Here is a 16,250-nt window from a genome sequence, read left to right on the forward strand (position 1 = left end):
GGGTAGGCTACGGCGATCCTCCGGAAATGGACCACGCGGGGTTATTTTTCCCTGGGTTTGGCCTTACAGGCGGACTCGCGTTTAACTCGGCCAATAAGGAGAGAGGATTTGAGCTGAGCTGTTCGAGCAACACTGCCTGGAAGAGTAAACTGAGGGCATAATTTAATACGCTTCCCAGCGAACAGCTTTGGTTTGAAGGCTGTTTGTTTTGAACGAGGCTGCTTGTGGACCAATGCAGCGCCCCCGCGTGGCTTTGAGTGGTAACACTGCTTTATTCTGCAGTCTGGAAGACAAAGATCATCCGAACCTTGATGATCTTTATCCAAATAGTATGAAATACACAATGGCGCTGGCAAAACTTTAAATTGCAAAAAAATGTGTCTATACTCACGTTACTTAAGTGACTTATCATATCAATAATTCTGATTTGAAAAAAACAAAAATCAAGGTACATCTGAACAACTCACCAGTCTAATGCAGAAAGACAAACAGTCAGTAAAGCAAATAGTTTTTTGGGAAGATGGAAATGCCACGAATGCACAGGGAGAACATGCAAGCGCCACACAGAAACCCGGCCGGAGTGTTACCCACCACACTGATTGACAAACAAGTGTTACTTGGGGAAATGATGTCGCACCACGGCGAGAGTTCCTGCACATGGTAAACAACCACACAATTTTAGATATCTACTCTGCCACTGTCACACTTCATCCATCCACCATACCGCTTTATTCTGTTCGGTCACACCTCTTCTCACCGTGCCTCTCTCCCTTCTGCCCCATAAAGGCAATTCTGAATGTATATCATTGTTTTGTCTCGTCTGCTCTACAGCTTTATTTAACTTAGGCTCGCAGGGTTCTGAAGCCGATTCCACCCGACTACAAGTGTAGGCAGAGTACAGCCTGTACAGATCACCAGAGCAAACACAGACAGATAGACACTGCGTGACTGGAGAAATCCCACGCACCCATAGAGAGAACATGCAGTTTCCACACAGAAATGTCCTGAAGCCCAGTCTCTAAGCGGGGATATTCTAGCTGTAACGTGAGACTCGTTATGACTCCACCACCACGTGGACTTCTCATATTAGAAATTTAAAAAAAGACGAATTAAAAGCAGAAAATAATAGGGAAATAGCTGAAGAAATGCCAAATTATCAAAAATACCTGCAGAGTTCACAAACGGTACAGTATGAGCTTTAACATATGGGGTAGAGCATTACTTTCCTTTAGGAATAAATAATGGAAACCACAAAAGATATGAGGAAAGACCCCAGGCTGATAAAAGGTGTAAGACATTTGTGTGGGATGGAGGAGGGACAGCGGTGACACAGAAACACCCCTGAAGAAAAAGTGAGGTAATTTGTGTTTGTTGGATTATTTCTAGCTGTAGCAATGCTTCATAGCAATACTTTTTATACCGTTGGAATGCCTCATCATTTCTCTTTTACATGGAGCAACATTTGTTAGTAACAAGCATTTGTGGGATGAGCAGTTGAGTTGAGTGTGTGGCTTGTGGAGCCCCCCAGAAGCTGCTTGATCGTCACCTTTCAATGCAAAGAGACATCAAGACCAGATTCTGCAGCCAGTGGCAGTCCCATATCTCCACAGTCTGAGGGCGACACTGTGGCCTCCAAGAACGACAGCACCAGCCCCCACAGAGAAGGATTTATCAGAGACCACCTGCGGAGAGGATGAATGACCTGCCAGCAGTGCTGATCTCAGCCTCATTGAACACTTGTGGGGTCGGCATGGGCGTGCTGTTCCTGCCACGGTGACCAACACAACCATGCTGGCTGAATTGTGACATATGCAGGTTGAGGAATGGTATGCTGTCACACAGCAATGTGCGAGCAGGCTGGAGATCGCCATGAGGAGGAGGTGCCAAGCTGTTATGGCCGTGTGTGTTTCTTCCACAAACTACTGAGGCTCCTGTGTGCTAAATGATGGATTTTTATGTTCCCAACATGTTTTGTTGCTTCAATCTTTGATCATGGAAGTCAACAGCAAAGAAAAGCTATGTTGGCATCTCCATACTCGACTCTGCTGCTCATCGCACAAATGCATCATTACTTTCAAATGTGCCAGGGAAATAGACGGACCTTTTTGATTAACAGCCAAGATAAAAAAAAACTTACAAAGAACAAACATATCTGTGTTGTTGTGTGTAATTTGCTTACAGGACATTCAATTGGTGAATGAAAATATAAACGGGTGCATCTTTATCAAAAGTCATTTTCTATTCAAGTACCTTTTTTCCTGTTAGCGAGGCTGTAAGAAGCTCTTGGGCAGTAGCTGGAAGTAAAAGAAGACTGAAGCTATAAAAAGGATTGCCTAAAGGAATAGTGCAATGCCATTTTAATGACTTTAAAGTGTCAGACTAGTCTGGAAAGTCTTGGAGGTTAGAATTTCATTTCAGCAAATCTGGCAACTAAATCAAGCAGTGTGGAGATATTTGCAGGGTCTTGTGATTTTTTTTTTCTTCTCCTGAATGTGTTCACTCCTCCATCACAAAAACATTTAAAATACCGATTCTTTTTAAATGTTACTCTGATGCTTTCTCTGTAGCAGAGAGAAATGAAGACACAAACACAAGCAATTGTCCTAATAACAGAGCAGACTACGACTGTGTCTTCACTGCGTAAGCAGCACTTGCTGACAAAACAACCAGGATCTCATTTGATAACCACAGGTGTACCTGATCCATCGCATTAAACATTCCATCTTATAATTTGCGTGCTCCCTTATCTGCTACGGGTGACTAAAGAACAAAAACAATGCTAATACCAGCTGACAATTTTGGAGGCATACATCACAGGATCTGTTTATGGTCTCGAGACTGTATCTCCGGCTCCAATTAAGCATGCCAGAACGAGTTGCAATGCGGACCACAGCAGCCCCGCGCAGAGTTATGGATGAGCAGCCACTCTAGCAATGCCTGACCCTGAGTGCTAATTAGATATGACATTAAAATAACATGAGCCAAAACCAGACTTGTACGGATATTAAAATGACTTTCGTCTGTGAATCTTCCAATGTAACAAACAAGAATGGACTAATTGGGATTATTAAGGTTGTTGTTGCTTTTGCACATATTGTAACATGATGAACCACTGAACAGAGCAGATCCTTTTATTCCCCCTGACTGTCGTTGTAGTATAGGGCCCAAAGATAGACGGAATATTTACTTACGGATATCCTGCTTAACATCTCAGTCCTGGTATTTCACTATCATGTTTACTTTTCCTCCAAAAACGGCTCGTTCTACCTCTTTGTCATTATCACTTCCAACAGACTCATTTTCCATGCAGAGAGGTACATTTGATGGCGTCCCTGACGGGGCCAGTTAAAGGCCAGTGCAACGGATGGGCGTTAAAAAACACAACCCAACTCTCTTCAGAAAGCAGCATTCAAAATCTTATTTTAATTTGTATATTTACTCCATAAACATTATTACAAAACTCAGCAAGTTACCAATATTACATTATCACCATACAGGCTTGATCACAAATATTTAAAACCTTTGCAACAATTACAACAAAACAAAAAAAACAAAATAATACTCAAATAATTTACATGAAAATCTATAAAACAGCAAATTGTTCACAAATTATATATTTTTTTTTCCAAGTTTTCATCTTTTTTCTTTGCTTATTTGTGTTTTGCACAGTAACACAACACTCTCACAACAAGATCATGGTCTTATTACAAAACTCCCAACAAAATGTAAATATTTCTAGTTTTTCTGTTGATACTTTCATATTTTGGTTTTTAAAACCAGAAACTTGTCATTGTATATCCTTTCCACTGCCCATAGAGGCGCATAAAAGGTTACTCACACACACAAATACTTCACAGCACTTTCTAAGAAAAATATACACTTACAAAATATGTTACAAATTGGCACACAAAAAATATACAAGATTTTGTAGTGTCAAGAGTTCATTAAGATTCCTTCTGGTAACAACTCTAGACAGTATATATAAAGCTCGGTAATCTTTTAATGAAAAGAGCAAAAGTAATTCCAATCAGTGTCAAAGAATCATGAAGTGAATACATCAAACATAACGTCATAATATACATTCATAAAGAGGGTTAGGTACCTAATCTATTTTGCATTTCTTTTTTGTTTTTTGTTAACTCTGGGTAAAGAAAAAAAAAAAAAAAGTTCAAACCAAACCCAAAAGAAAACAAAACAAAACAAAACAATTGTCAGCTTTCTTAGCACCATTAACATGAGGCAGCTCAACAGTGGCACATTTTTAGAACCCCAAAAAAAAAAGAAAAACAAAAAAAAAAGAAGAAGAAAATAATCTATGAACTCAGAGAAGTACATTCAATTTGACAATAGGCAGAAATGAGAGAAGGCAGACTAAATGGGCCTGCAGCCCATGTGAAGCTTCCCATCAGCAGCTTGTCTTGGTCCTAACCCTGATACACTGGAGAAAAGAAACAAAAGGATCATGGCAGAGAGGAGAGAAAAGAAAATAAGACACAGAAAGATTGATTCCGATTTCCTGCCAAATGCAGGCAATCAATTATTATAACTTGTGCGTCAGAATTGCCATATCCAGTGTGACAAGGCCTGTTTTTCTAATCAATCGATCAATCAATCAGTGAATTTCTCCGCACATCTCCATGCAGCCTCATTTAATTACTGCCGGGTTAGAAAAAAAACGACAAAAAAAAATCATGTCATTATTCAAAGAACAGAGAACATATAGAGCTTGTTTGAGTACATATTTGTAAACGATGCTATTGTCCGTCTTGATTGGCTCTGCATTTCTCTTAAAATTCATTCAGAGTATAAAACCCACAGATTTCAAAACTGATTCAACATGATTGTAGGGTCCTTTATAGGGTGGATTTCAGAGCTGTGAGGTAGTGGATGAGCCCAAAGTAATTAATAGCAATGGCCTGCGAATACACTGGATTAGATAGTAGTAATACATGTATTTTCCTTGTAGTTTGTGCCCTTATTTGGCTTCGACTCTCTGGTCACAATATTTTCTGCCAAAATATTGAGCCATTAAAACCAAGATGACCTTTAAAGATGCATAAATGAAAATGCATTGATAAGACAAAAAGAAAAAGAAAAATACTATGTTGAAAAAAAAAAAGGAACAAAATAATCAAAGACTAATCACATCAGTGGTGCAACGTATAAAAAAAAGTATGGCAGTGTTGAGAAAGAACTTGCATGATAATGTCAAGAAACGTTACTGTTTAAATCACCATTACCAGGTAAGACAGAAGTAAAAACTTCCCGTGTGGAGAGAAATGCAAAGACATGCTTCCTTCATTTACAAGATTTACTGATTCAACTTGTATTGAAAACTGCTTTCACATTCACATTGAACCTATCTGCGAAAATGTCCACTCACGACTGGCGCGTGCATCAGAACCCTCTATGAAATAAACGGCCTTAAATTTCCAGTACAAATAGCTATTCAGTGAGGCACAGCCTCAAAAGACAGATAATTCCCTTGCTTACCCTCAGACATCTGCACTACACTCTTCTTGGTCCAGAGAAAGCTCGTTTGAACATATCTTTTTTTTTTTTCTTTTTTCTTTTTCTTTTTTTTTCCCCCCCATCTCCTTCCTCTACTGTAGCCTTCAGAGCAGATCTCCTCTTTGCCTCTCTTTTGTTGCTTCTCAGTGCCAGGCGATGTTGAGGTAAATTGAATTTTGCAAACAAAGTAGGGGAAACGAGGAGAATTCAGAGTCTTTCTGATTTGGTTTAGTGAGTGGTGGTGTACCACTGCCAGCTGTTGGTGCCTTTCATCAGAGAAGAGAAAAAAGTCTCAAATAAAGAATTCCTGTAGTTGCAAGTCTCTGTAAGGAGTCTCCAACCCGAGCAGCCAATACTCCAATGGATAGAAAAGAGGAACAGCCAATATTCACACATATATAAGAGGTCATTTACACAGCATTGTTACTTTTGGCACATTGATTTTAAGATTATAATTATCATCTTTTTTTTTTTTTTTTGCAAATATTGCATGTCCCTGTACAACAACATTGACAAAAATACTCTGAGGGTGGAGCTTTTATGAATTTGCAAGGCGTAAAAATGTAAATTTAGATCACCAGTTCCTCTATACTCCAGAAGAAAAACAAACGCTTGATCAAAGGAAATGGAAAGTCATTCCAACTTTGAAGGGGGAGGGGAAAGACAAGGTCTGATATGTCGTCAATACAAAATGGTCCCATCATGTGGTTTTAAGATGTCTTGGGCTTAAGTAGGGCTCATTAAATGTAGGTTTCCCTCTTGAAATGAGCCAGGCAGTGTATGAAGGACAGGAACAACAGGACATCCATAGTCTGCATACAAAAACAGATGAGGAGGGGAGGTGCGTAGATGTCACTCAATGCATTTGTGTATATAGCTACATCTTCAGGGGGGGGGGGGGGGAGGAAAAAAAGATATAATTCAGGGTAGCTCGTTTAGCTGAGAAAATACAAAAACAAAGTTCCTCAAAAAGGCGACAGAACTGTTTTCAAGGCTTATTCTCTTTTTTTTTTTTCTTTTTTTTTCAGACAAAAATAAAACAGAAACGACTATAAGAAGAACAAACAAAGCAGAAACAACAAAAGCAAGAAAAATGCAGCCATGGTCGTTTCAAATCTCAATCAAGCTTGACACAATCACTCAATAGGTAGTTTGCAAAGTACAAGAAGTTTTTCATGCAGATATTAATTTCCTCTTCAGGGGGTTAAAAGGAAGTGGGGGGGGGAGGGGGTCAGGGGAAACGTAGTACTCATGCAGCTCTGGCATAGCGTCAGTGTAGGTATGTTTGGGAAGGGGGGCTGAGCAGGTAGTGGGGGGGAAAGTGACAGGGGGAGGGGTACAACAGCAGCTGATAACAAAATATTACCTCAGTTTCTCAAAAGAGGTCATCAGTGCTATGTCCTTATTTGGGTCTCTCTCAGCTCGCTTTCCCTTCAGTGTCTCAATCCGAGGGAACTTTGCACTGGTCTTGTGGCGGTACAGCTTTTTGTGTGCAGGCCCAGGATTAATAAAGTTGGGTTTGTCAAACATGTTGCAGCCCAGAGCTAGTTGGGGGAATAAGGGATGGGAGGGGTTGAATTTGGCCTGGTTTTTTCCTCCCTTTCCCCCTGCCTTTCTACCTCTCCCGGCCCCAGTTAACGCGGATCCTTTTTTCTTCAGGTCAGCTTCTGTTCCTGCCAAGATTTTCAGGGTCTTTAGGTTGAGGCTATTGGCCTCCGAGGGCATGCAGGCCTCAGACATGGGGTTCCACAGTGGCTCAATGGAGGCCATCATGAACCGTTGGACCTCAGCCATGCCCGAGACAATGTTGGACAGAATGTTGGAGGGCTCCTCGAATTCTCTCTGGTCATCCCCCACCAGGCTGTTACTCTCTGACCAGCCGGAGCCAGCCCACTCCCCGGTGCTGCTACTGTCAGTCAGGCCTGTGGCGCAACCACCTTCCTGATTCTTGGCGGCCTTACCCTCTAACATGGCCTTTATCTTTTTGGTGGAACGTGAGTTCTGTTTGGGGGTCTTGACCTTTTCTGACTTTGGAGCTCTTGGGGCACGTACTTTCTTTGGGCTCTGTCCTGCAGCTGCCTGTTTGCAATTCCCTTTCCTCTTTGACTTTATGCTCTTAGCACCACCCAACAGCTCACCCGTCTGCTCATCAAACTCAGAAACTCCCAGCTCCTTTTTATCTAAACCCAGGACATCCTGACTGTTGAAGTTGTGCCGTGGAAACTGGCTGTCTTCCACTGGGTATGCATTTGTTGTGTGCTCCTGCTGCTGTATAACGTCACAGTTCCACTTTACTTCCCTATTGCAGTCCATGCTCATATCATTGGCATCCTGATATTCTCCAACATTCCCTGCCATCTTCATCTCTCGCCCCACAACCTGAGGGGACAGGTTGGGGGTCTCAGGAGGGGAAAGTTCTGACAGTGATGAGTGTCTGAACTTGTCAGGAGTGAAGTTCGAGATATCCAGCAGGTCTGAGGACTCCCTGAGAGGGGTAAGGGCATCCACACTCTGCTGAATCACCACTTTAGGGCTGCAATGAGCTAAGAAGCTGTCTCGGCCCTCTTCCTCACCCTCTCGCTCACAAGACTTGAGGCTAAGGGAGCTGTAATTGCTGGAGGATGCTGACAGGGAGCCCACTGAGTCATAGCTGATGAGCCTGCCATTGTCTGTGCACAGGGACCCTCTCTGGTATTGCACCTGGCCCTCCACACAGGCAGACTGACACACTTGCAGATCTGCCCCGGGCTGCAGCCCGGCCTCAGCCAGGTAGCTCTTCTCATAAAGCAGCCTGTCAGCCTCGGGGCTCAGCTGGCTGTAGTTAGACACTGGCATGTTGTCACTCAGGGGCACGGCAGCTGGGAAGCTGTTGGGTAAGATGGGAGTCTCGGGGGTCTCGGGGCCGAAACTCTGGCTGTGACTTGCACAGAGCTGTGGGTGCCACAACTGGGGGAAGCTGGGGCAGTTCTGGGGAGACTGCTGGAGCTCCGACTCAGAGGGAGGAGAGAGGACGCAGCTTTGAGCAAGCTGCAGAGAAGAAAACTGTTTCTCCTCCAGGGACAACCCCAGAGAGTACTGCTGCCGAGAAGACTGCTGGGGGAAATAAGAGATAGTTGCTCCACCGGAGGAGTCAGTGGCATCTAACAGGGTCTGCAGGTAGCCCCCCGGGATGACAGGGACACCCGTGTCTACCTCCTCTGAGGAGGGAGCTTTGTCAGGGGAGCAGGTGGATGAAACAAAGGGGAATTTCTCTTCAGATGCGCGAGTGGTGGTGGTTCTGTCAGAGAAATGGGGTTTGACTGTAGTTGAGCTGCTGCCTGCCTGTTCTAACCCAGCAGTAGGGTCCTCAATCTGTGCCGCAGTGACACAGGCATCCGTTTCATTTGTCACGCTCCTCCCCTCCTCTCCTTCTGCCTCTTTCATTTTCTTGCTCCTCAGCCTGGCTTCGCTTTTGAATTTCCTTATCCTGACTGTTTTATTCCCTCCCAATCTCCTCCCCTCCCTCTCCTCCCTCTCCTGTGTGCGGCTCTTGGCTGTGACCGTGTGCGTGATGGAGTTTGTGTCTAATGTGACTGGGAGACCTGGGACTGCTATTATTCCTCCTACCGTGGGGGTGGCCTCCTCTTTAGTGACACCTCCCTGGCCCTGATCAGAGAGAGGAGAGCCCTGTGCTGTTGCTGATTGCTCCACAGTGTGAATCCTCTGAACCTTAAGCCTGTTTGCAATCTTGTATTTCCTTTTGGGATGACTAGAATTGAAAGGGCGATGATGGCGTCCGTTTAGATGAAAACCGCGTTGTTGTTTATCTCTGGCAGCCAGCTTAAGCTGTTCCTGTCTCTCTCTTTGCTTCTCCTGCCAGAAATCCTTCAGAGGAGCCAGTGTCTCATATTTGCTTACTGTGTCGGCATTTAAGCTCACAGTTGCATCCACAGGGTCCAGCTTTCCCAGTTTCACTGACATGAGCCTCTCTCCTTTAAACCTGTTGATTATGATGTACTTGATGACCACGGGAGGCTCTTTGCGGCAAGATTTCCGCCGCTTTTTGGGGCACCAGTCCACATCCTCCTCTTCTTTCTGACCAATGGGAGCCTTCTCTTTTTTCTCAGCGTTCTTCTCACTCTCAAGCGAATCAACGTCATACAGGTAATCATCGCTGTATCGAACTTTTCTCTTGGAGCGCAAACCATAGTTGAGAGGGTTGGAGGGGCTGAGAAATCTCTTCGAGTGGGCCTTTTTAAACTTGCCCTCCTGCAGCGTGTCTGAGGAGGAGCCAGTGCATGAGCTGTCGTCGCTAAATTCCCCAGACTCTTCTGTAGAATTGAAGTCCATTAAGTAGTTGACTTTGGGAGTGGACATGGGCGAGCCTTGGGAGCCATCAAGTGGGCTCCTACCACTACAGTCCCCTGCTTTTCCTTCTTGTACTGTTTCCAGAATAAGCTCATCAGCTTTGGGCTGAAGCTCCTCGCCGCTCCTCCTCAGAACTGTCACTCCATCCTCTTTCTTGGCACAGTTGGCCAGGACACTGGGAAAAAAGTTAAACTGTGTCTCCTCTTGGAGCACATTTGTCTTTTCCCTCATATTGTCCTGGAAAGACTCGTAACGAATCTTCAGTGAACAGACATCGCTGCTTAATGTTGAATCGTCATCTTCATCGTCAAAGAGATTGTCAACATCCTCCTCAGAGAAAAGATTGACAGATAGTTCATTCTTTGAACACAAGTCCAGCAGCTCCATCTTACTCTCGCTAATAAAAGATTCAAAGTATCCCCAGTCCTGCCCAGCATTGGCTAACAGAACCTCTTCCCCACTAACTTTGTCCAGTAACAGTCCTTCATACAAGTTCTTAGCTGTTGCATCATCCTCCGGGTCCTCACAGACCTCCGTTGTTTTATTTTCATCCACTCTCTTGCCCTCACTCGGGGCTTTTGGCAGAGGAAAGTTAAGCAGCTGGTCAGAGAGGAGCTGCTCTCCGTAGTGACTCACTGTCTCTCCAGCATGGCTCAGGCACTGGATGCTGATGTTGTTGATGTCTGAGAAGTCTTCCCGGCTCACATCACCTATCCTCACACTGAGTGCAGTCTCTGTGTCAGGGTTGGCGCTGGGGTCGTGGGGTGGGTTCTGGATGGAATTAGGGTCTGTAGCATCGCGGGTTTCAATGAAACAGCCAAGGCAGGTGCGGGTAGGCTGGAGAAGACACTCCTCCGTCAGGGCAGACACTGTGTCGGGCTCCATCATTGTAGATGACAGCGGGAGGGCGACCGGCAATGGGAGGGATGTTTTCTGAGGCTCTGCTGTGGTGCCCCAGGAGTTTATAGCTGGGGTAGGAAGTGATGTAGGAGGGGGAGTTGGAGCATGGTGGAGGTGGGGAACTACAGGGGTGTCATCGGATGATGGGCAGGGGGCCACTGTGGTGCCTCGAGAGGGACTGGGGCTAAGAGGCATGGGGAGAGTTGGTGATGTAGGAGTCGTCCTCTGTTGGGTTGGGCTGGCCTGCTGGGAAATCTGTACAGCAGGAGGAGGTGAAGATGGAGGCAGGGCAGCATTGACGAGCCCGCACAGACTCAGATCATTCTGCTCACATACCCCTGCAAGAAAAGAAAGGAAAGACTTTAGCTGTTTGAACTGTGAGTCTGAAGTTAAATTACATTGTTTTAGCTTGGTAGCTCTCTGACTTTTCTCTCAGCTGCTTTAATGCAATTACTGTCAATTAACCCCCTAGAGCTATAAATGTCATTTTGTGGTGCCAGCCTTAACATTAATAATTCAGTTTTGGAACTAGATTTAATAAGGTGGGCATGAGCAACGTCATATTGGACAACCTCTTAACCATTAACGCTTGATGCTTAAATGTAAAAACTGAAAGTAGGCACAAGGTGACACAGTCATTAAAAAAAATACACCAAACTCTCTGAAGACTTAGCATGGATTCAGAATAGGAAGTGATAAAAGAGCTGCTAGAAGTGCAACTAATTCATTTAACAGCACAAAAGAAGCAATTGCCTTTGAGACCTATAAGAAACACTTAAAAGATGTTGGCTATCAAGGAAATAAATAACGTTCTGATAAATAATAGTGACTAAAACACTTAGAAAAGGTCAACTTTACTGAAACACCTGCCATCCAAAATGTTAACGCTACTAAAATATGAAAAAAATAAAAAATCCATCTATGAATCACTATGTTTCTGGATAGATCAAAATACCAACACAGTGTATAACGGTATTATATGTTTTTCTTTCACAGCGCAAGAGCAACATACGAGATCAAATTACCGCAGTCTTGTTCGTTTACCACCTGCCCTTTTAGATTTTCTTTGCAAACGCAGATCAAACTTAGCTTCTCGGTATCAAGATACCATGAAGAGCCATAGGCCGATAGCAACAATAACTATAATGACTAAAATGAAAGTAGGTTTTGGTAATTTTCTACAGGTCAGTTGTGACAATGTCTTAATCAGTTGAAGACATCCGTTTGATGAGTAACAATCAAAACTCACAGAAGCGAGCGTGTAGCAGCAGGCAGATAGCTTTGTTTGCTCTGCATAATTAGATGACAGCAGCGGAGGCAGGTACGTACACATGGGACACGACAGGCCCATATGCTGGAGACTGTATAACCAATATCATCTACACCTGCCTCCCTCTACAATAACAAGCTGTTGCCTCACACATATTCCTCAAAATGATGCCAGAAAAAAGAAAGGAAGAAAAACATAGCACAGCGATTAATGTGTTTGCAGAGGTTAACTAGCAACATCTCCCATTTTAGAATGGATGCACCTAATCATTATTGAGGTAGTGATAAATGCTTGAGGGGAAGAGTGCTTCGCAAACAATATTCATCCTGGATGCACTGGTGTTGAGTAAATCTGAGTATGGCTATGATTTGAGAGTGATTTAATGAGGTAATGAATTTTCTGAGAGCTGGTCTCTCTGGGTCTGTGGCCTGCAGAAGCATTGGAGCAACCACAACACCTACTAAAATCTACTGCGATACTGTCATTCTTAATGAAGGAAACCTCAGGAGAAATATGCATCTTCCCTCTTTCTTTTGGAGTCAGAAGACTGTAACAGCAGCGCCTTGTCAGAGACTGCAGATTCATCACAGCAAGGCGTTCGCCATCGGTTCCTTTCAATCTGTGAGCCAAAATGACCTCATAGCAAAACCATGTGACTGACACATGTTCTCTGTGGAGAGTCAGAAAAGATATCCTTTTCTACATTTAGTATTCAATTTCAGGCACAGCGGATGGCCCTTATTTTATGGAGGAGGGGACCTGAATGAAAAATGGCTTTCAAGACATTGGCCCAGTCCAAAAGTAATTTTGCAGCACTCATATTGAGACAAATACACTGTAAAGAAATGATTAGTTATCTATTTTAATTGAGGCAACCAAATAAACAAGGAAGTAACAACGAATATGGAGAAATTAGCTTCCTTTATCCCTGTGTGCTCACATGAAACCTAAGCTGCCATCTAATATTGTCAAGAGATTGTTCAAAATTGCTGAAAACATTAAACTCATATTGAGAAATGAGTTTCCTCGGGGTTTATAATGGATTAACAATCTACACTATCCAACGTGTGTGAATTGTATTTCCTGAGCGTCCTTGTGTGTATGCGATCAAGTGTATGTTCACGTGTGTGTGTGTGTGTGTGTGTGTGTGTGTGTGTGTGTGTGTGTGTGTGTGTGTGTGTGTGTGTGTGTGTGTGTGTGTGTGTGTGTGTGTGTGTGTGTGTGTGTGTGTGTGTGTGTGTGTGTGTGTGTGTGTGTGTGTGTGTGTGTGTGTATGCAAGGGAGAGTGATAGAGTGTGAGTATTGGCTTGGGGGTATAGTGTTATCGAGAGGCCATCTGTCTCCAGCTGGACCATTAGCTCTTCAGCTGTTCAGAATGTGCCACAGATCAGTCAGTCAGACAGGTACACACACACACACACACACACACACACACACACACACACACACACACACACACACACACACACACACACACACACACACACACACACACACACACACACACACACACAGTGATGACTGTAGCTGACAAATCGAGTTTGACATTAGAGGTCAAAGGGGGATCAGCAGCCTCATAGTCAGTGATACAGCACAGCATAATGTTACGACTGCATCTGAGCTGGCAAATGTAAACAAGATAAACATCCAAAATGCTCCCCGTTGCCAGAACTCAATATCTAGCTTACAGAAAGAATAACTCACGTACTAACAAAAAATAAATAAAAAAGCTTCATAAATGGTGAGCTCATCCTAACAGTTGTAGTTTTGCGATGGTGTTATCAGGAGAAGTGCCTTGAATAGAAACCGGGGCTGGATGTGACACAGCTCAGGCAATCTGGCATGAACATTCACCACTGAGCATATGGAAGGACCCCGGCTGCTGGCAGGTGGTAGTGATCTTCTGATCCCTCACCCTGCCAAGCCCAGCCATGCTAGACAGCCCGACCACCGCCAAACTAGACCAGACCAGACTAGACCAGTTAGCACTCCCAAGCTCAGTCGCCTCTGCTATTCCAGCCATAACATTCAGGGCTTTGTTCACCTGAGGTAAGCCGGGCTGCTCGGTGCCAGGCGGCTCTGTGGGGAAACAAGCGCATGCTGAGGGACATGGTCATAGACATGGGGGGAGAGACGAGTTGGCGCCTGTGGTCCTATCTATTAGTGTGTCAGATGCCACACATGCACACACACACATCTTTTCCTTCTTTACAGTCCACTTAGTCACATTTAAAACCAGAGGAATATTAGAATCATTCTATAATGAAGACAATCTGTCTCTGATTTGGACAAGAATTGAATTACTATCTCTTATTCCGTTGGGCCATGGGAATAGAATTGCTTAAATATCACTACATGAACTACAATGCATATGAAAACAGCTGACATGACTTTTTTTCCCTCCATTAAATGGGTTTTTGAAATCATTTATTTTTCCACCCCTCCCTTTTCAGCCATTTTCCAACCCTGTTCAGCGCGCTATCTCCTTCCAATTCCAACTTCCTGCTCCTTATCCCCGTTATAAGGAGGCTTTTACATTGGTAAAATGCAGAGCTGGCCGTTCTGCAGCTCAGCCACCCGGGGCGTTTGCTCATCCAGCTGGTAGGCCAGCCACGGAAATCGCTTGCTCCATCCTCACTAGATGACATTTTGTGAATGGTGGTGGGGAGGATCAATCCAGCCCGTACAGGATGTTCATAATAAGTGGTGAGTAACTGCAGTATGATTCATGGACGTCCTCCTCAAAGCTGCCCTATTCCTGCTCAATGGAGCCGTTTTCATCCTTTGCTGTCATTCTCTCTCTCTCTCTCTCTCTCTCTCTCTCTCTCTCTCTCTCTCTCTCTCTCTCTCTCTCTCTCTCACTCTCTCCCTCTCAGTGCCTCTCTGAAGGAACAGGCACCGGGGATAATCTGTGTGATTCTCACAGCAGGGACCGGTCAGTCCCAACTGAGCCTGACCAAAGCTGAAACACTAAGATAAACCCCGTCTAAAGATCAGCGGTGCTTGGTTGAGGTAAGCTATAGGGGGCAGTAGGTGGTGGCTGAATGAATCTTGGAAAATGCACGACATCAGTGGAGCTGATAGTCCAGTAAAAGGAACAGACTGTACTGCAGATATACTTGGACTCATTTGAATTACGTTTGATATCGAGAGCTTACATCACACGGATGTGAATACAATGCACAGAGATTTCACAGAGAGCTTGCAGCAAAAACTCAAAATGAATGCCTAACTATAAACAAATAATCTAAATAAGCCATCCCCTGCGAACAGACCTCTTTTGTCTATGCTAATGAGCCCGAGTATTAGTGAGAGAATTGATGGCTGCACCCTCTTTTACATTTGTACCTTTTTATGGGTGAAGATAGATGCTATGATTCTGGTCGGTGGACGCATCAGTGGAGAGGATTAACGATAGCTTAAAACGCTTCATTTAACATTTTCTTTCCACTTTTCATTTTAAAAAAGAAAGGGTGTACCCCCGCCCCCCCCCCCCCTCCATATCTTTTCAAAGAGCTTTAAAACTGGTTAAAAAGCTAATTCAAGCACCCAAGTCCAATAGTATGTGCTAATACTAATTGACTTTTCAAAGTTTTTAAAGTGTTGTGAGGGAAACTGTGGTTATTAAGATTTCACTTATTCTAACTAATGCATTAATATTTTTCTTTTTTTTTTTTTTTACAGAAATTAGGGTTTGTTCTCTTTAGTTCTTAATACCAACTTTCTCTACCAACTTCCTCTATCTAAAAATGTAAAAGTCTGACAAAACATGTACATAATTTGGGTAAAATGGTTATGTTTAACGTTAACAAATGAAGGTGAATAGTCATTACCTGTGTCCTCCAATACATCTGCATTTTCTGGTTCTGAAGTCTTCACAATCAATGTGAGACTGCTGTCTGTTAGCACATCCATCAATACGGCTCGACGCTGCACCACCTACGCATCATTTTGACTGTCCCACCTGTTGAAAATGAAACAAGAAAGAAATAGAAGACGACATGAGCACAGGAGGGAATCATTACAGGGTGACCGCCATGTGCCTCATCCAGAATAACACGGAGGGCAGAGCATTAGATTTCATTACAAGAAAGTCTGACACTAAACACAGGCAAACACAAAGTTGCAGTAATTGAAGAAAAAGCTCCAAACGTGACAGAGACATCAAAGAGGCCCTTGGGGCAGCAAACAATCACTCATTTCTTCTCCATATCACAGATTC

The 16,250-nt window shown here is 43.8% G+C and overlaps 1 protein-coding gene across 1 annotated transcript; it reads right to left on the reverse strand.

Annotated features, from left to right (window-relative positions):
* Nucleotides 1–6,542: 6,542 nt before the first annotated feature.
* Nucleotides 6,543–15,943, reverse strand: nexmifb (neurite extension and migration factor b; the record flags this gene model as incomplete). The annotated part of the gene is made up of 2 exons (XM_080465628.1): nucleotides 6,543–11,096; nucleotides 15,862–15,943. The coding sequence occupies 2 exons, from the start codon at nucleotides 15,941–15,943 to the stop codon at nucleotides 6,874–6,876; spliced, it is 4,305 nt and encodes a 1,434-aa protein (XP_080321754.1). The 3' UTR covers nucleotides 6,543–6,873.
* Nucleotides 15,944–16,250: the final 307 nt, after the last annotated feature.

The sequence above is a fragment of the Lipophrys pholis genome (assembly GCF_963383615.2).
Source record: "Lipophrys pholis genome assembly, chromosome: 6".
Lineage (NCBI taxonomy): Eukaryota > Metazoa > Chordata > Actinopteri > Blenniiformes > Blenniidae > Lipophrys > Lipophrys pholis.